At 42.2% G+C, this 20,450-nt stretch overlaps 1 protein-coding gene across 9 annotated transcripts in view; it reads left to right on the top strand.

Moving 5' to 3' along the window:
• The window catches only part of LOC145344848 (myelin transcription factor 1-like protein), a 445,009-nt gene that overhangs the window by 196,447 nt on the left and 228,112 nt on the right, over positions 1 to 20,450 (top strand). For all 9 annotated transcript variants that reach the window (XM_080192078.1, XM_080192086.1, XM_080192085.1 and 6 more), the window contains exon 8: positions 16,567 to 16,701. In XM_080192078.1, coding sequence (XP_080048204.1) covers positions 16,567 to 16,701 — 135 coding nt within the window. The remainder of the gene's footprint in view (positions 1 to 16,566; positions 16,702 to 20,450) is intronic.

Raw genomic sequence — 20,450 nt, 5'->3', positions numbered from 1 at the left:
TCCTACATGTACTTGTACCCGTATGAAAAATGTTATTTTCCCTTCTAATTTTGTATTCTTATCTATTATCTCTCCCACTTCTCCTTAGTATTAATTCCATTCTATTTTTTAAATATATTTTTGTTACATTTTCTTTGTTTTCTGTGCCTCAAAAGATCTCATCAACCAACTTGGAGATGAGTACAGTTTTCCTTCTAATTGGCTGATAATCGGCTACAGAGGATAATGTTCAATCAATCAGGAGCATCAAATGAGCAGCCTTTCCTACAGGGCAATTCATCTCGTACAGAGCTGGGGCAAAACAATTGAAAAGAACAGAAAAAACTTGTGCATACAATGTGCTACTCATGATATCAAGTTGTCCCATAGTGTTTTAATAAATAGCTCCTAGACAATGCAACATGTTTGCCCGTTATGGGTGGCACGGTGGTACAGTGGTTAGCACTGCTGCCTCACAGCGCCATGGACCTGAGTTCGAGCCCCGGTTTGAGTCACTGTCCATGTGGAGTCTGCATGTTTTCCTCGTATCTGCATTGGTTTCCTCTGGGCTCCTTGGTTTCCTCCCACAGTCCTAAAGACATGCTGGTCAGGTGCATTGGCCATGCTAAATTCTCCCTCAATGTACCCGAAAAGGTGCCTGAGGGACTAGGGGAATTTCACAGTAACTTCAATGCAGTGTTAACGTAAGCCTATTTGTGACACTAATAAATAAACCTTTAAACTTCAAACTTTAAACATGCCCAAAGCAAGTAAGCACTAATGTAATGAAACTAATAAAAATGACATTGTATGATGTGCTAAATAAGCCAAACAATAAAAAATGTTTAAATGGTTAACATATATAACAACAGTGGAAAAGAAGTGAAATATGAAACATGGCCAACTTCTAACTTCTTCTTTCAAATTTGTTTCTAATTTTCAAGTCCTTTCTTTACAATATCCATTTGTATTTTTGTAAAGCAAAGAAAAAAATTATTAAAGTATATAAATGCCTGTGAGGACTATAAGGCTGTTTTCAAAAGAAATGATGAACAAATTGTAATTGTGGAAAATATAGATAAGTGATCATAAACCATATAGAATGTGTTGTCCAGAACACTCCTGAGTAAAAGGGAATATGCTCCTGTAATCCACCAAGAATTAAAAAATAATTAATCTACGAGTTTTGGTGGTAGATTTTCTGCTGGGGATGGAATTGAAAATATAAGTTGAGCAATGTGAGATCTATGGGATGGAGTTTAATAAACCTAAGTAGGGATCTCATTGACTGGTTGGAGAATTGAAGAGAATCTCAAGAGCTTTTCTTCATGGGGCCTGGTGCAATTACCAGGAAGTCCACTCAAGTCCTGGGTGGGCGGAAATCTTGTCCATGAGAGCTGGAGGTTGGCAGCTCTGCAGTACTGGCTGTGTCACTGGAATTATTGGTCACTGCTGGTATTACACTTATGCCTGCTGGGGAGGGAAGTGTGTGCGGGTTCTCTGCATCACCAAGCAACACCCCCTGCCCCAAACCTCTGAACTATCCTTACTGTTGGGTTATTAAACTCCATTGATATAATGGGTTAATCCATCACAGTTTCAGGGCCAGCTTTATTAAGATAATGACCATAAGTTTCAGACATTCAGATTGAAGAGTGACTCATCTGTTGGCGAGCCTGCAGCAGCTTAAGGGGCGTTCATCCAAAACAAAAACTAGCTGGCAAGCATATCAGCAAGGTTACTAGCAAAGTCAGATCTGCAGGACAAAAAAGCCTCTAAATTCACTGGGCAATCAGGAAATGCTGCTGGATGAAGTCATACAGAGGAAGGTGGCACTATTTGGAACAATGATACAGGCCCTCTCAGTGTTTGATTCAGAGCCAGTTGAAGAGAGTGAGTAGTAATGCTAATACCCCATGTATGACAATCAATGGAAGAAAAAGTTTTATATCCTTCCCAGGTCAAATAAGGTAGGAGAATTGATCCATGCTTTCTAAGATCACACAAATGTTAAGGATATATTCCATTTATATAGCCTTGCTCTAGACTCTGCTAATGTGCTTGAATTGCATTCCATCAGTGTCCAGGAGGCAGCATGGGACTTTTTACATCCCCACCTTTAACTGAAAGTTCTCTTTCACTCACAGCATTACATGCAATCACCATAGTAAAGGTCAAGGTTCTAGCTGCTTGCTGCAAGCACCTGTCATTATAAACACAATGGGCGCTTGCTAACATTTGGATTTTACTGCACGTCATAGTAATCTAAGGCAATTCTTACCTTGTGCACTCTTTTTTAAGGGGAAGACAGCGCACAACACCAACCCTTGTAATGAAACCTCACTACAAACAGACCAATAAATGGTCACAGAGATGGGAAAGTAGCTTGGCAAGTGCCAGACACAGGGTCATGATGATCTTTTGCTTTTCTTCCATCTCGCTTTACTGCACTCTAAATTACTTACAGGAAAACCAGATTGTGAAATTCTCAAGCTGCTCTTTCTACCAAAAATGCCCTGTATGTCGGCTCCTAAGTTTCCTTTCTAATATCTGTTCCTTTTTTCCTTCTCTAGGTGTGCCAGAACAAGGGTCATCAAGACACAAAATGTTAGCTCTAGTCTCTGTCCACAGATGTTGTCATCCCTGTTGAGATTTTCCAGCATTTTCTGTTTTTCTTTCAGATTCCAGCATCCACAGTAATTTGCTTTTATTTAATGAAATGCTGGATGACTTTTCAGCATTACTGTTTATTCCGGATTGTGACTCCAAGAATATATGCAGCAGAGGCCACTGAGGCAGAGTCATGACACAGTCTGTACTTCATCTGTTGATACATAAAATGTTGCCACAGAAAGAGAGAGTGCCAGATTGGAAAGCTGTGTTGTGGCATTTTGAAGATTGGGGTTGATTTGCTGATGAGCATCAATGGGGCTTCACTGATCTCACTGGCACCATTGAATCTGCTTTCCCTCAGATTAATAACCATGCAGAGACAGTGCCTAATACCAGTATACCAGCTTGATCGAGTTTTTCGAGGAAATGATGAAGGTGATTGATGAGGGTAGGGCAGTGGATGTTGTCTACATAGACCTCAGTAAGGCCTTTGACAAGGTCTCTCATGGCAAACTGGTGCAGAAGGTGAAATCACATGGGATCAAAGGCAAGCTGGCAAGGTGGATACAAAACTGGCTTGGTCAAAGAAGTAATCCTACAAGCTTTCGGAAACGGTTTTCCCTCGTCAGATGTGTGGAAGGCTCTGATCAGAACCTTCCACACACCTGACGAAGGAACAGCGTTTCCGAAAGCTTGTGGGATTACTATCAAATAAACTGGTTGGACTTAAACCTGGTGAGGTGAAACTTCTTACTGTGTTTACCCCAGTCCAACGCTGGCATCTCTACATCGGTCAAAGAAGACAGAGGTTAGCAGTGGAAGGGTGCGTTTCTGAATAGAGGGCTGTGACAAGTGGCGTTCCTCAGGGATCAGTGTGGGATCTTTGCTGTTTGTAATACATATAAATGATGTGGAGGAAAATGTAACTGCATTGGTTAGTAAGTTTGAGGATGACACAAAGGTTGGTGGATTTGTGGATAGCGATGAGGACCATCAGAGGATATAGATCAGTTGGAGACTTGGGTGGAGAGATGGCAGATGGAGTTTAATTCAGACAAATGTGAGGTAATGCATTTTGGAAGGTCTAATACAGATAGGAAATATACAGTAAATGGCAGAACCCTTAAGAGTATTTATTGATAGGGATCTAGGTGTATAGATATATAGGTCACTGAAAGTAGCAATGCAGGTGGAGAAGGTAGTCAAGATGGCATACAGCATGCTTGCCTTCATCAGCTGGGGTATTGAGTTTAAAAATTGGCGAGTCATGTAGCAGCTTTATAGAACCTTAGTTAGGCTGCACTTGGAAATCTGGTCGCCACACTACCAGAAGAATGTGGAGGCTTTGGAGAGAGTACAGAAAAGATTGACCAGGATGTTGTCTGCTTTGGAGGGCATTAGCTATGAGGAGAGGATGGAGAAACTTGATTTGTTCTCACTGGAGCGACAGAGGTTGAGAGGAGATCTGATAGAAGTCCAGAAGATTATGAGAGACATGGACAGAGTGGATAGTCAAAAGCTTTTTCCAGGGTGGAAGAATCAATTACTAGGGGGCATAGGTTTAAGGCGCAAGGGGCAAGATTTGAAGGAGATGTACGACACAGATCTTTTTACACAGAGTAGTGGGTGTCTGGAATTTGTTGCCGGGGAGGTAGTGGAAGCGGATGTGGTAGTGACTTTTAAGGGGCATCTTGACATGTAAGTGAATAGAATGGGAATAGAGGGATATAGTCCCCAGAAGGGTAGGGATTTTAGTTAAGTTGGGCAGCATGGTTGGTGCAGGCTTGGAGGGCCAAAGGGCCTGTTCCTGTGCTGTAATTTCCTTTGTTCTTATAGTGGCAGGAATGGGCATGTGGTAGCATAGTCTATCTCGATATAGGTACACATGAATCTCAAAGCAGCCCATTCCAGCACTTGCACATGTGGACGAAAGTACACTAAGCTAATTTGTTCAATGCAATAAACCAGTAGGTCAGTCTGTAGACTTAGCCACAAGGAGGCTAGAACATCTCAGGTCCAGTAATTTCTTAATGGAACATGGCAGCCTACCATCTCTTGCATTCCCTCACTCATGTAGGACTGAGGAGAAGCACAAGATTAACCAATTTTGAATTTGTTCCTGGCGTTGTGAATAAAACCAGCATTTATTATCCATTCCTAATTGCTCTTGAGAAGGTAGTAGTGAGCCACTTCCTTGAACCACTTCAGTCCATGTGGTGTAGGTACACCCACAGCGCTGTTAGGTAGGGAGTTCCAGGTTTTTGGCCCAGCGACAGTGAAAGAACAGTGTGACTTGCCCAGTGGTGGTGTTTCCATGTACCTGGTGCCAGGTGGTAGAGATTGTGTTTGGAAGAAACCTTGTCTTAAGAACTGGCCTCATAATGGAGGAAAGGCCATTGATGAAGCGTGAAGCTGGCTCGGACTAGGAATTGCAAAACTCCTGTAGCAATGTCTTGGGGCTATTCTTAATCACCACAACTATCTTTCATGAGGTATGACTCCAAACAGCAGAGCGTTTTCACCTGATACCAATTGATTTTGGTTTTGCTATAACTTCATGATACTACCTTGGTACCAAAGGCAGTAACAGTCTCCTCTGGAATTCATCTCTTTTGCCCATGTTTGGACCAAAAACTGTAATGAGGTCTGGAATTCTGTAAATCTTCCTCCTTCCCACAATCAATGTGCCATTATCTAGATTCCTTCATATGCATTATCTTCCATTTATACTACCTAATATGGCTCTCTAGCCAAATTTTCAGATGACACAAAAATAGGCAGGACAACAAGTTGCAATGAAGAAATAAAAACCTTACAAATGGACATAGGAGTGTGGGCCAAAATGTGGCAGATGGAATTTAACGTGGATAAGTATGAGGTCATGCATTTTGTTTGGGAAAATGGGAAGGAGGCTTATTATCTAAATGGGAGAGATGTTAGGGTACTCTGGTGTACAGGGATCTGGGTGTCCTCGTTCATGAGTCGCAGAGAACTAGCATGCAGGTTCAGCAAATAATAAAGAAAGTGAATGGAATGTTGGCATTTTTAACTAAAGGACTAGAATTTAAAGATAAGGAAGTATAGTTGCAACTATACAATGCATTGGTGAGGCCACACCTGGAGTATTGTGCACAGTTTTGGTCCCCTTATTTTGAGGAAAGATGGAGTTAGTTCAGAGGAGGTTCACTAGATTGATTCCAGAGATGAGGGGTTTGTCATAATAAGAGAGATTGAACAGTTTGGGCCTATATTCTCTAGAGTTTAGAAGCGTGAGGGGAAATCAAATTGAGGTATTGTGATGATAAAATGTATGGATAAAGGAGTGGATGCTTTGTCTTATGGGGCATTCTCGGATGATAGGTCATAGTCTTAACCTTAGGATAATGAGTAGCAAACTTAAAACAGTATTGAGGAGAAACTACTTTTTGCAAAAGTTGTGAATGTGTGGAATTCACTATCCCAAAGTATGGTGGATGCTGGGACAGTGTGTAAATTTAAGGAGGAGTTAGGCAGATTTTTAATTAGTAATGGGTTAAAGGGTTATGGGGAGAAGGCAGAAAAATGGGGGTGAGGAGCATATCAGCCATGATCAAATGGCAGAGTGGACTCAATAGGCCGAATGGCCTAATTCTGCTCCAATATTTATGAACTTAAGGAAACCAATGCCCTTAATCAGCCAACAAAGAAATTTAAGGAACAAAATCCCTTTCCACCCAGTGCTTAAAATTGTGGCAACTCTTGCAACAGGTGTTTGGGATTCTGAATGTGCGGAGCTTCCATTGGACCTATACGGTGGAAGGCAGGGTGTGCATGACCATGTGTGTGCATGTGTATATGATGTCATGCTTCTAGTGAAAGGAGGAAGATTATTATTAAAGACATTATTAAAAGAATCACCAGACATTGTAGTTGAGAGAAGATCTTGCATTCGGTGGGACATGAAAAATGTCCTTCATGATCCTCAAAATTCTCTTCAATTTATTCCTCTGTCTGTTCCTCTTCTTGATCTTATTACTTTTCCTTATCCTCCCTTGGGGTCTCAATAAAGAGTCAGCTTTGTAAACAATGGTTGAACAAAATCCTTGGAATCTGAGGCAGAGGGATGAAGGTTGGGGGTGGGGGGTGGCATTGCTAGTTAGGGAAAATATTAACAGCAGTGCTCAGGAAGGATATCATATTGTCTACCAAGGCCTTGTGGGTGGAGCTGAGAAACAGAAAAGGTATGACCACATTAATGGGGTTGTATTAAAGGCCACCCAATAGTCAGAGAGAATTGGAGGAGCAAATATGCAGAGAGAGAGCAGATAACTGCAGGAAACATGAAGTTGTGATAGTTGGGGTTTTAATTTTCCACATACAGATTGGGACTGCCATACTGTTAAAGGTCTAGACGGGTTAGAGTTTGTAAAATGTGTTCAGAAAAATTTTCTAAATCAATATATAGAGGTACCAACTAGAGAGTATGCAATATTAGATCACCTATTAGGAAATGAGTTAGGACAAGTGACGGAAGTGTGTGTAGGGGAACACTTTGGTTCCAGTGATCATAAAGCCATTAGTTTCAACTTGATCATGGATAAAGATGGATTTGGTCCTTGGGTTGAGGTCCTAAATTGGAAAAAGGCCAAATTTGAAGAAATGAGAAAAGATCTAAAAAGCATGGACAGGCTGTTCTCTGGCAAGGACATGATTGGTAAGTGGGAGGCCTTCAAAGGAGAAATTTTGAAAGTGCAGAGTTTGTATGTTCCTGTCAGGATTAAAGGCAAAGTGAATAAGAGTAAGGATCCTTGGTTCTCGAGGGATATTGGAACTCTGATAAAGAAGAAGAGAGAGATATATGACATGTATAGGCAACAGTGAACAAATAAGATGCTTGAGGAGAATAAAAACTGCAAGAAGCTACTTAAGAAAGAAATCGGGAGGGCTAAAAGAAGACATGAGGTTGCTTTGGCAGTCAAGGTGAAGGATAATTCTAAGAGCTTTTATGGGTATATTAAGAGCAAAAGGTTAGTAAGGGATAAAATTGGTCCTCTTGAAGATCAGAATGGTCGGCTATGTATGGAACCAAAAGAAATGGGGGAGATATGAAATGATTTTTTTGCATCCGTATTTACTAAGAAAACTGGCATGGAGTCTATGGTAATAAGGCAAACAAGTAGGGAGATCATGGAACCTATACAGGTTAAAGGGGAGGAGGTGCTTGCTGTATTGAGGCAAATCAGAGTCGATAAATCCCCAGGACCGGACAGGGTATACCCTTGGACCTTGAAGGAGATTAGTGTTGAAATTGCAGGGGCCCTGGCAGATGTATTTAAAATGTCGGTATCAAAGAGTGAGGTGCCGGACGATTGGAAGATGGCTCATGTTGTTCCGTTGTTTAGAAAAGGCTCAAAAAGTAATCCGGGAAATTATAGGCCGATAAGTTTGACATAGTAGGTAAATTATTGGAAGGAGTACTAAGAGATAGGATCTACAAATATTTGGATAGACAGGGATTTATTAGGTAGAGTCAACATGGCTTTGTGTGTGGTAAGTCATGTTTAAACAATCTATTAGAGTTTTTCGAGGTGGTTACCAGGAAAGTAGATGAGGGGAAGGCAGTGGATGTTGCCTGCATGGACTTCTGTCAGGCCTTTGACAAGGGTCCACATGGGAGGTTAATTAGGAAGGTCCAGTCGCTAGGTATACATGGAGAGGTAGTAAATTGGATTAAACATGGGCTCAATGGAAGAAGCCAGAGAGTGGTAGTGGAGGATTGCTTCTCTGAGTGGAGGCCTGTGACTAGTGGTGTGCCACAGGGATCAGTGCTGGGTCTATTGTTGTTTGTCATCTATATCAATGATCTGGATGATTATGTGGTAAATTGGATCAGCAAATTTGCTGATGATACAAAATTGGAGGTGTAGTGGACAGTGTGGAAGGTTTTCAAAGCTTGCAGAGGGGTTTGGACCAGCTAGAAAAATGGGCTGAAAAATGGCAGATGGAGTTTAATGCAAACAAGTGTGAGGTATTGCACTTTGGAGGACAAACCAAGGTAGGACAAACAAGATAAATGGTAGGACACTGAAGAGTACAATAGAACAGAGGAATCTGGGAATACAGATACATAATTCCCTAAAAGTGGCGTCACAGGTAGATAGGGTCGTAAAGAGTGCTTTTGGTACATTGGCCTTCATAAATCAAAATATTGAGTATAAGAGTTGGAATGTTATGGTGAGGTTGTAAAAGACATTGGTGAGGCCAAATTTAGAGTATTGTGTGCAGTTTTGGTCACCTAATTACAGGAAGGATATTAATAAGGTTGAAAGAGTGCACAGAAGGTTTACAAGGATGTTGCCGCGACTTGAGAAACTGAGTTACAGAGAAAGATTGAATAGATTAGGACATTATTCCCTGGAGCGTAGAAGAATGAGGGGAGATTTGATAGTGTATAAAATTATGATGGGTATAGATAGAATGCAAGCAGGCTTTTTTCCATTGAGGCTAGGGGAGATAAAGCTAGAGGACATGGATTAAGGATGAAGGGGGAAAAGTTTAAAGGGAATATTAGGGGAGCCTTCTTCACAAAGAGAGTGGTGGGAGTGTGGAATGAACTGCCAGCTGAAGTGGTAAATACAGGCTCACTTTTAACATTTAAGAGAAACTTAGACAGGTACATGGATGAGAGGGATGTGGAGGGGTATGGTCCAGGTGCAGGTCAGTGGCTGTAGGCAGAAAAATGGTTTGGCACAGCCAAGAAAGGCCAAAAGGCCTGTTTCTGTGCTGTAATGTTCTATGGTTCTGTGGTTCTATGGTTTTCTTGGTGATAATGCAGTATGGTTATAGGTCAATCCAAGCACCAGAAGCACACCTTCAGTGTCACAATGATGTACACAATGGTTGCTTTCATAGATAAACTGTTCTTCTATATTTGTGGCAACTACACTCCTGGGAATGTGTGATGATATCACATTGCTGTAGGGGCAATGCTTCCAGGATCCACCCAGAGATCTATCTTTCTGTCTCAAAGGGTACAACAGAGCTCTGTAAACTAAAAGAACCATGGGAATTCCAGAGTATTTAAGATTCACTTGCATTGTGGTTTACTGCTGGCCCTGGGACTATTGGAATCCTAAATTTCTGTTAAATTGCTCTACTCTGTTGTGTTACTACTAATCATTCATGAATGACTCATAAGGTCAGAGATCCAATGACATTCTCAATACACAGCTTTTTGGAAGATTTTAAAAATAGTCCCACTTGCAGCCTGGAATGACCCAGTAGCACTGAACTTCACCATTGGCAGAGTGATGCCTGTGGCAGTATTAGGGTTAGGTCTCCTTACAGTATCTGGCATACATCAGTGACAGCTTCTTTTGGAAAATCAAGCTTCTGCAGGCATTGCTTCTTGGTCAAAAGCAGACAGAAGTGCTTGTGTCTGCTTTGGGGAGACCAGTGGGGTCAGTGGCATTTGCCTCTTATCTTCCTCTTCTTTCAAGAAGTAAAGATGGAGAAGAACTTCCCATCAAAAAGCCAGTGTAATAGATTTTATTTTAACTGCCTGGGTGGTAAACAGATCACAAGTACTCATAGAACCCATTCAATTTTCACTCTTTTAATTTCATTCCTGAATTTATGTCCAGCTAATGAAAATGAAAATTGATCTCATTATATCCTTTCTGAAATGACGCTGGGAGTGATTCACAACCTCTCAACAAATGGAATAAAAGCAGATTACAAAGCAATTGACAACAATAGAAATTAAAAAAAAATCCAGGTCTTCAGTTTTCTTTCAACTTTTCTATGATGCTGGGTAACTCTCAACACATGTACAAAACTGCCATGAATACAAATCAGTGGATGAAAATAGAGATTATTTTGAGTCTTTTTTAATAATACTGGGATAATAACTGTCAGGTTATTTGGCAGCTGTCAGGAAATGGGCCAAGCATAAAAGTGGGTAAAGATATGTTGTCATGGATGTCTGCCTCATTTCCCATCGCTACCTTCCCCTATTAACACTCGAAAATTGGCTGGCGGTCAGCTAGTTTTAAGGTCGCTATGTCCACTGGCACAATGCCTGATGCTTGGAGAATCATAACTGTAGTTTCACTATTTGAATGGAGCAGTGCATGTCTCTGGTGATTCAGGCAAATTAATCAAGCGTCCATGTTTGGAAACAGTTGCTGGATGCAATCAATATATATTTAAAGAGCATGTGTCATAGAAGTAATTATTCATGACTTACAAACTTTCTAATAACTAAGCAAATTATTCAAGTTCTGATGGTTAACTTAGCTTTTCAAAAGGTGCTTAAGACATTTTTGTTTGTAAAGTGTGCCGTACATAGTTAAGGCTCAACTGATAGTTGACAACTTGATGTTTTAGAAAATGCCTTAGCAACAAAGATAGGGCATTGACGATGGGAAATGTTTGCATGAAGAAAAAGTTCCATTGTGTGGGGGGAGATAGGGGGACGGTTCTGTTTGGGAGTTCTACTGCTCACATTGTTTGTGAGTAGCTCAAATGAGGGATAATTTTAAAACCATGGATAATATGACTTGCACATCTTGCAGGAGGCCTGACTGCCGCTGACAAACAGGTAGGTCTGGGGATAAGTGGGGATTAGTCACGGAACATGGGAAGCCCACAGCATTCTTGGAGCTTGAAGGAGCACTCCTGCTGTATTTCTGTATTTACCTATTTGGACCTTTGGCAAATGGTGTGTATGTTGATTACAAGTTAGAAGAAATCACAGTTACGTTGTTTAAATTAAGGATAAGGCCAATAACTGCTCTCTAGTACACTGCTTTGGTGTGTTGTGATCAGGTGCACCAGAAATGGCTCAGAGAAAAGTCACCAGGAGTTTTCCAGGTTTTAATGCACTAAATGATGACAAGGGCTGAAGAGCCTAAGACCCTGGTTTCAACTCAGGCTCAGTTTTCAGCAGATGTGCTGCAAAGTAAGTTAGGAACTCACCTATTGCTCCAGAAATTAAGTCAATAATTAGGAAGCGAGGAAGTTGTAAAAGAGGAGCCCTAAGTATTCCCAATCCTTCAGGGTCTACAAAGAAGATTTTTTAGATAACAAAATCTCATCTTTTTGATCCTCTTTTGGTCCTAACACTTCCCTACTTGATTGGTCTGACAAAGTACACAATGCTGCTTTCCACTCTGGCACCCCAGTTAAAATTACAGTTGTGTCCCAGTGATACCAGGAGAGCTGGTGAAAATTTGAACTTGTCACCTGCTGGTCTTTCTAGTCTTAGCAAATAAATGGATATTTTTTATTGCTCTCACACCCCAAGAATGTACTAAGAATGGTCCTTAAAATATGGGTGAACTCAGTAAGCCAGCTGCTTAATGTGGACAATGAAAGCAGCATCAGAGGACACGACTGTAAAATTCACAAGCCTTAATAAACTTCTGCCCATCAATCTCCAAACTAGTGAAAATGTTGGGCATCATAGTTGATTCAGGATTAATTGACACCTTTTCAAACGAACTAGATATATAGGATTTAACAGGTGGATGTAAGTGATAACATTTGAAGTGTATCCAAGCCAACATTTATATCATGACCAATGAGTACAAAATAAATGAACTGATTATTCATCTTATCACTGTTTGTAGGACTGTGGAGCATGTAAAAATAGTTGTTGCATTCTCTTGCATAACAGTAATGAACATCCAGAAGTGTCAGAAAGATAAGGACTAATTAAATTATCCAGCTTGTCCCTTATAGACATGATAAGAAAGAAATGGGAACACGAATAGGCCCTTCAATGAGAATATGGCTGATTTTGTTTTTACCTTAATTCCACTTTCCAGCCAAACTCTCCATTTCTTTGTTTTTGTGGAACCAAAAATCAATCTATCTCAGGCTTAAATGTATATTCAAGAACTGAACATGCACTGTACTCTTGGGCTGAGAATTCCAAAGATGTCATATGTATCAGAAGGTAAAGCCTTCCTAATCTCCAGAATCGTATATTTTGATGGGAGAGGTCCAAATTCTCATTAAAACCCTACCAAAATTGGGAAGAGTTCAGAGAAAAACCTCTCTGACATCTTTAGTTGATTGAAGGTTGTCCAGGAGGCCAAAATGACCCTGACTTATTTTACAATGTATCCACTACCTCTCCCCAGAGAGAAAGAGATCTGGCTCTATCCTAAATATATACAGTGCAGTAGCATTCATTACCAGGACCGACAGCCTGGTCCATAGCCCTACATTTCTACAGCAAAACAAGAACCACCCGACCGTGAAACATTCAACTTAATTTTGTGCTTCTTTAACTTGTGTAACCCCTGAATCCCTACGACTTAACTATTTAAAGAAAAGTTATTGCATTTTGAAAATAATTCATTGTATGTGCCATATTGTGATGTTCAGATAGGTGTGTTAAGGCATTGTAAGTTCTTGTTTCCATAAGACATTTTGGGATAGGTGCAGAACAGACAAAGTATCGACGATGTGCCTGTTTAACTTTCAACTAAGGACCTCATTTTAATACTGAGTTGCAGGTTCCAACTGAGTTCCCCATTGCATCTCACTAGCGTCACTGACAAATTTCCTGACCATCCCAGCAGGCATTGTAGGTTAAGTTGTGATAGGACTGCAGGGTGAGAACAGGCTAGCTGCAAGCTCCCATGTCTCTAAGTCCCAGACATTAAAAAACATACAAAATATAACATATTGTGAGATGCTGCCAGTGTTCTCTTTAACCCGTGCAGTCTCAATGAACAATATTCCACATTTCAATTCTCTTCACCGGCCATTTGGATCATGGCTTATTTGTATCTCAAATCCACTTACCTGCCTTTGTTTAATATCCTTACCATAGAGCAAAGTCTCGATTTCAACCTTGACTATTTCAGTTGATCCAGAAATTGAATCTGAATCAATGGCATTTTGAGGGGAGTTCCAGTTCCAGATTTTCGTTGCCGTTTTGTCCAGAGAATGCTTCTTGATTTTTACTCCCAGCTGGCCTTGCTCTATTTTTAAGATCATGCTCCCTTATCCTGGGCTCCGCCAGCACAAAATCTTGACCAAGACTGCTGATTTCACCTCAGAAAAATGGTCTGATTAAACCGCTGCCTCAGTTCATCTGCCACTGAAATTCTCATCCATGTCTTTGTGACATCTAGATTTGATAATTCCAGTACTCTCCTGGCTCACTTCACATCTTTAACCCTCCTTTAACTTGAACATAACCAAAATCTACTGCCTGTATCCTAACTTGCACTAAGTCCCCTTTGCTCATCACCCCTCATGGTCCGACATTGGCTCCTGCTATGGCCGTGCCTCAGTTTTAAATCTCTCACCTTTGTTTTCAAATCATTTCATTGCCTGATTTTATTGGCAGTCATCCCTTCAGCTGCTTGGGCACGAAGCTCTGGGAATCCCTCTCTAAATCTCTCCTATTCCCTACCTCTCCTCCTTCTGAAAGCTTCCTTCTCTCCTAATATCCTGTGTTTAAAGTTTACTTGTTAATGCTCCTGTGACCCACTGTGGTATATTTCGTTATGTTAAAAATGCTGTATAGATGCAAATTGTTGTAGTTTCATTGTCCACATTTTATTGAATCCCTTTCCCATTTAAATCCCTTAATGAGGTCAGCTGGCCAACTTTCTAAATTGATGGAATACAAAATCAAACAAAAATTCTGTGGACGCTGGAAGTCTGAAATAAAAACAGAAAATGCTGGAAAAACTCCACAGGTCTGGCAGCATCTGCGGAGAGAAAGAGAGAAACAGAGTTAATGATAGGATTTTCTGGTTCTTCCTGCCAGCGGGATCTTTTGGTCCCATCAAAGTTGACCCCAGCTGTGAGTTCCACAGTGAGGGGAGGAGCAGGTCAAGCAAATTGCTGTTGACTTTGGTGGGATCAGAAGATTCCGCAGGCGACCAATGGCGAGCCGCCTCTGCAGCAGAAAAACCTGAGTGGCTGGAAAATTCTGGCCAATATTTTGAGTCCAGTATGACTCTTGCTGAGTTCTCCCACATTTTCTGTTTTTGTTTTCTGTTGACAGAGTATAAACTGTGCTTATGCAACCTGTTCTCGTAATCTAACCCTTTATCATTCTGTACACTTCAAAGACTCGTGTATGTTTCCTGAGACTTTGTGCTCAAAACTGAATGTTGTTCGTATCCCAGCTAAGAGGAAATGAGATAAAGGCAAAATACTGCGGATGCTGGAACCTGAAACAAAAACATAAAATACTGGAGAAACTCAGCAGGTCTGACAACATCTGTGGAGGGCTAATAGAACCAACATTTCAAGTCTGGATGACCCTTCACCAGCTCTGATAAAGACTTGAAACATTGGTTCTATTCTCTCGCCACAGATTCTGTCAGTCCTGCTGTGGTTCTCTAGCATTTTCTGTTTTTGTTGTTGTTGAAGAGGAAATGAGACTGGCACACGCTCATATTTCACTCATTTCTCCTTGAGAGTTGTAACCTGGGGTCCTACAGGTCCCAATTTGCATATTTATATGGCTTTGGGTGGAAGTTCAGATGCCCATTCAAATAACTGCCTAAAAGTTGATTCAGGCTGTTAGCTTAAAGTTTCCAACAATCCTTTGAATGCTGGTTGCCCATTTTTCACCTGGAAAACAGTCACCAGTTGAGTGTCTCATAGAAATCATAGAAACTCTACAGTACAGAAAGAGGCCATTTGGCCCATTGAGTCTGCACCGACCACAATCCCAGTCAGGCCCTACACCCATATCCCTACCTATTTACCCACCAATCTCTCTAACCTACGCATCTCAGGACACTTAGGGCAATTTTAGCATGGCCAATCAACCTAACCAGCATATCTTTAGATTGTGGGAGGAAACTGGAGCACCCAGAGGAAACCCATGCAGACACGAGGAGAATGTGCAAACTCCACACAGACAGTGACCCAAGCCAAAAATCAGACCCAGGTCCTTGAAGATATGAAGCAGCAGTGCTAACCACTGTGCTACAGTGCCGCCTGCTCCTCCATTAATATTTGCTAATGCCTCTCCCAGAAACTTTTTTGCCCCAAACTTTACTTTGTGCAGATTATGAGATACCAGATTTTCAATAGTTGGAAAATAGTTTTGAATTGTGACATGGAAAAAATGTGATTTTGGGGAGAAGTCTGACTGTTGCAAAGCATAATTTTTGCTTCAGTTTTGGTTTAGTTCAATCTATAGAAATGTGAAGTCCTTATTAATGGAATTTAGACTCTGATATGGTTATCATTTTACAGAACATCCCTCAATGTCTTTGCACAGAATATACAAGTCAGCAGTTCTGCTACCTTTTTTCAACATCTAAAACAAAAATAATTTAAAAAGATATTGGGGTTGATTTTAAAACCTACCCCATTAGTCCTTCGGATATGCAGCAACTTCATCATCAGTCCTTAAAATGACCATTACAGCAGGCTCCAAGAGCAGCCAAAATATTCGTAGGCCAGAATATTGTCACTATTCACGCTGATGGGACTTTCCTATCCCGCTACAGTGAATGGAGATTTGGCTAGGCACCAAATTCTCTGACATTGCTGCAACAGGAGCGTGGCATGAACGGCTAGTAAATGGCGGCTGTAGGCTTTTCTGAGTTGAGGAGGAGCAGGATTGCCTGTTCCTGTGTCGTTCCTCTGCTCAAGGAATCACTTCACCCACTGATTTAAATTTCTTACTTTCCTCATTAACTCGGGACACCTGTTCAATACTGCAAGCTAATGAGGCCCAACTACCTTCACTTTCAGTGGGTGTGATCACTTGGCAGTTGTGGATTGTGGCCTGCTGTATACCTCTCCTGATTAACCTGTCCATTGACTTAATGGGTTTATAATGGGCAGCTGATTGGCAAATGCCATTTTATTGCCCTGCCAAAAGTGAAACTTGGCCCTTCACTGCTGTGATTGAGCCAGTATTGTAAGGATGTAAGTAGAAGTTCACTCTGCCGAGTTCTTTCGCTGATTTCTAATCTTAAAAAAGTTCTCTCGTCTTCACAGAGTCATCGAGACCCGAAAAGAAAGAAAGCAAGTGCCCCACCCCAGGATGTGATGGAACTGGACACGTCACAGGCCTTTACCCTCATCATCGTAGCTTGTCGGGCTGTCCACACAAAGACAGAGTCCCCCCAGAAAGTAAGTGGAAAAGTTCAAAGTGCAAGGTAAACATATTTGCAATTACTGTCATATGTAACCTGTTGTGGTTCCTGAAGGAATGCCACTTTCTACCAGTTTTGATGCTTTACCAACCTCTCGACCAAGCACCCACTTGAATCATGTGGTTTTATTTTCTAATCCTGATAAATCATAGAAAATAGAAATGTCTTACAATGAGGGTTTTGAACCCAGTGGAGCAATCCTTCACAGTGAACCTGCAGTCCATTTTACAAGCTACCAATTGATTTAACAGGTGCAATGCAAAACAAGCTGCTGGTTTGTTGTGGGACCAACTTCATTCTCAATAACTCATGCACTTATTAAATTCATAAATATAACTGGAATGATACAGTTAAGCTATGTTTAATTTTTGCTCTCTCTCTCTGAGTTTATCTGTTAATAAAGCACGTATGTTAGTTGCTTAGGAGGGCAGAATATTTCAGTTTTGGTGGCGACATTAGCAGATGGCTGTGGAGCAGCCGTCTTTTATGCACCCCGTTGGATGTCCAATTGGATTGAACTCGGTGAGTGAGAAGCAGAATCGAGCAATTTGTGTAACAGGCAGCTGATTGATTTTCTCCATTTTTATGCCCCTGCCCTGATATTTCATCACTACCTTAAGAAGTCACACAACGCCAGGTTAAAGTCCAACAGGTTTATTTGGAATCACGAGCTTTCGGAGCGCTGCGCCTTCAAAAGGTGAGTCACTCGATGAAGGAACAGTGCTCCGAAAGCTCATGATTCCAAATAAAACTGTTGGACTTTAACCTGGTGTTATGAGGCTTCTCACTGTGCCCACCCCAGTTCAATGCCGGCATCTCCACATCATGGTCATCAATACCTAATTGGAAAGAATTTTGGTTTCTTCCCTTGGAACCCCACCTCCACTCCCACCCCCATATACACTGCTTTCTAACCTTTGCAAATCGAGGTCCTACGCTGTGGTTAGGACCCCAGCTGTAACTTTAATACATTGGCAGAGCTGGCCAGGGTGAAAAGATTCCAGAAGAGCTTTGGGATAGCAGTTTTCTGGAACCCAATGGAACATTTCTCTGCAGTTTGTCACTGGTCTGTTGTTGCCCTCTTGCCCCATTACTCTGGCATTCATGGCCCCCACACCCAAGTTCCCATGACCAATCTAAGGGCTGAGGTTTGCCCAATATTTTGGCACCCTGGAGCTGGCGAGATGCCATGGGGTGCCAGTTCAGGATGCAGCCTGCCGGCAGTATGGCAATCAAGCCCATCTTGGACCTCATGCAGGCTAGAATAGGTATAGATGGCTGGTGTGCCTCCTTGGTGAACCAGCAAAAAGTTCAAACCTATCCCAGTGTCTTGTCCTGAAGGAAATGTGTGGAGAATCAGAAGTCTGAGGGGGTATCCCACCCATTGAACAACTCTTCAATTTATAGATAATCACAGCCACAAACAGTCTGATTTGATTTGATTTGATTTATTATTGTCACAAGTATTAACATACAGTGAAAAGTATTGTTTCTTGCGCGCTATACAGACAAAACATACTGTTCATAGAATAAGAAACGAGGGAGTGCAGAATGTGGTGTTACAGTCATAGCTAGGGTGTAGACAAATTACGCAACTTAATGCAAGTTAAGTCTACTCAGAAGTCTGACAGCAGCAGGGAAGAAGATGTTCTTGAGTCAGTTGGTGTGTGACCTCAGACTTTTATATCTTTTTCTCAAAGGAAAAAGGTGGAAGAGAGAATGTCCGGGATGTGTGGGGTCCTTAATTATGCTGGCTGTTTTGCTGAGGGTGTGGGAAGTGTAGACAGAGTCAATGGATGGAAGGCTGGTTTGCGTGATGGATTGGGCTACATTCACGACCTTTTATAGTTTCTTGCAGTCTTGGGCAGAGCAGGAGCCATACCAAGCTTTGATACAACCAGTTTGTTCATTTATGATGTAGCGTACCACAGCACCAATGTAACTGCATTATCATCACTGCAATTACGTGTTAAGAATTGAATAGAATTTCACAGCACGCAATCAAATCAGGAAGAAACATACAGAAACAGTACCAGAACAAAGAATAAAAGTGAAAAAGGATGGGATAATAGAAGTACAAGATCCTGTGATTAGAGTGAGTAATGTTATCACAAATGACATAAAAAGTAAGAATAGGTTTAGCTGTACAATAGTGCTATTTAGTTCTAAGATGTGTTTAGCAAAAGCTGAACATTTCCTAAACTTCACAAGTAACACATTTGAAACCTTATCTTCCTTAGTACCTTAGTAGTGTATACAGGGAATCTGCTGTGTTTCCTTTGAAATTCAGGTGGAGGAGTGGGAGCAGCTCCGAGGAAATAGCAATAATGTGGGCAACTTCTCCCAAAAGTGATGAATTGGCAAGAAAACTGGTCTGGATCACAACTGTTTTTTCAGTGCAGCTTCAGACCTGAATCTCCCACTCTGTGCACTGCTGAGGTCTCAGTTGTGAATTTCATCACAAAGCTGGGGGAAGCTGGGACCTATTTGCGCTGGAGTCTGACAGTTTTGGAACTCTGTGCCTGTGCAGTGGTCCTGATCTGTCAGTCTTCCAGTTTGATGGCCAGCTCAATCGCTGGCCAGCCCAGAAACCCCACAGTGCTGCCCCTCCAGTCCCCCCCTCCACCCACTGCCCGATCGTGGCGTCCACAACAGTTCCCGGGCCAGCCTCAAGCCCCCGTCCCATCCTGGACCGCCCCAATGTCCAGCCCTGCACATCCAGCAGTGATGATCCCCTCACCACCCCCCCCCTCATCCAGACTGACACCCCCTCCCGGCAGGCAGGCGCCCCCCCCACCCCGGCAGACCACCACCGCACCCATCCCACCCCCACCTTGACCACTGGTCTCCCTCCAGCCCAAGACTGATCCCCATGCAGAGTGGCAGTGGGATTCCCACCTCTACTGATCGCCCCCTAGGTCCTGCCCACAATAGGCCCAGCCCCCTTGGCACTGCTCGGTGCCCGATGGGCAGTGCCAAGGTGCCCCGGACATGGGCACTTTGCCCCTTGGGCAGTGCCAGGAGACACAGGCTGGCACTCTCAGGGTGCCCATGCCTAGGGGGCATCTTCCCACCTGTTGCCCAACAACCGGGGGACCCGATTGCCTCCCATTCACTCTGGCGGGGTCTCCTGCTAGCTCCCCAAATGTGGGGAACTACTCTAAACCCCGCCGGAGTGAAATATAATCACATCTAAAATAGATTTAAAATACATTAAAAAAAATTTAAATCACTTACCTGTCTTCACACTGGTTTCCACCACAGTCTCGATTGCACCTGTTCTCCGGCTCTGGGAGATGCGCATGCATTGGGAACGCAGGTGTGAATCCCACAAAATGGCCGGCATGTGATTCTCCGGATCTGATCTACCAGAAAATTGATGGGTTGCGATGGGAGAATCGCCACCAGTGTTACTGAATAATGGGGGCGATTCGCCCAAAAAAATTCTAAGTGTCAAATTCACATAAAAACAGGAGTAAATCAAACTGGCTTATTTCAGTGTGATTTTCAAAATGAATCTCCCATACTCTGTGCACTGCAGAGACCATGAGCGTGAATTGCGTGAAAAATCCAAGGGTGGGGCCTAGTCCCATTGAAGAGGCTGAAATCAGTGCCCTGAACAGAACTCTGCGCACGTGCCAATCTCTGGGAGATCACTAAACAAATCCTCCCAGCATTGAGATCGTTGGCCTTAATATCCAATGGACGTTGCTGGCCTCATCGCTG

The sequence above is a fragment of the Carcharhinus amblyrhynchos genome, chromosome 7, assembly GCF_965287045.1.
Source record: "Carcharhinus amblyrhynchos chromosome 7, sCarAmb.v2.hapA, whole genome shotgun sequence".
NCBI classification, from domain to species: domain Eukaryota; kingdom Metazoa; phylum Chordata; class Chondrichthyes; order Carcharhiniformes; family Carcharhinidae; genus Carcharhinus; species Carcharhinus amblyrhynchos.
This window is presented reverse-complemented; position numbering and strand designations above follow the sequence as displayed.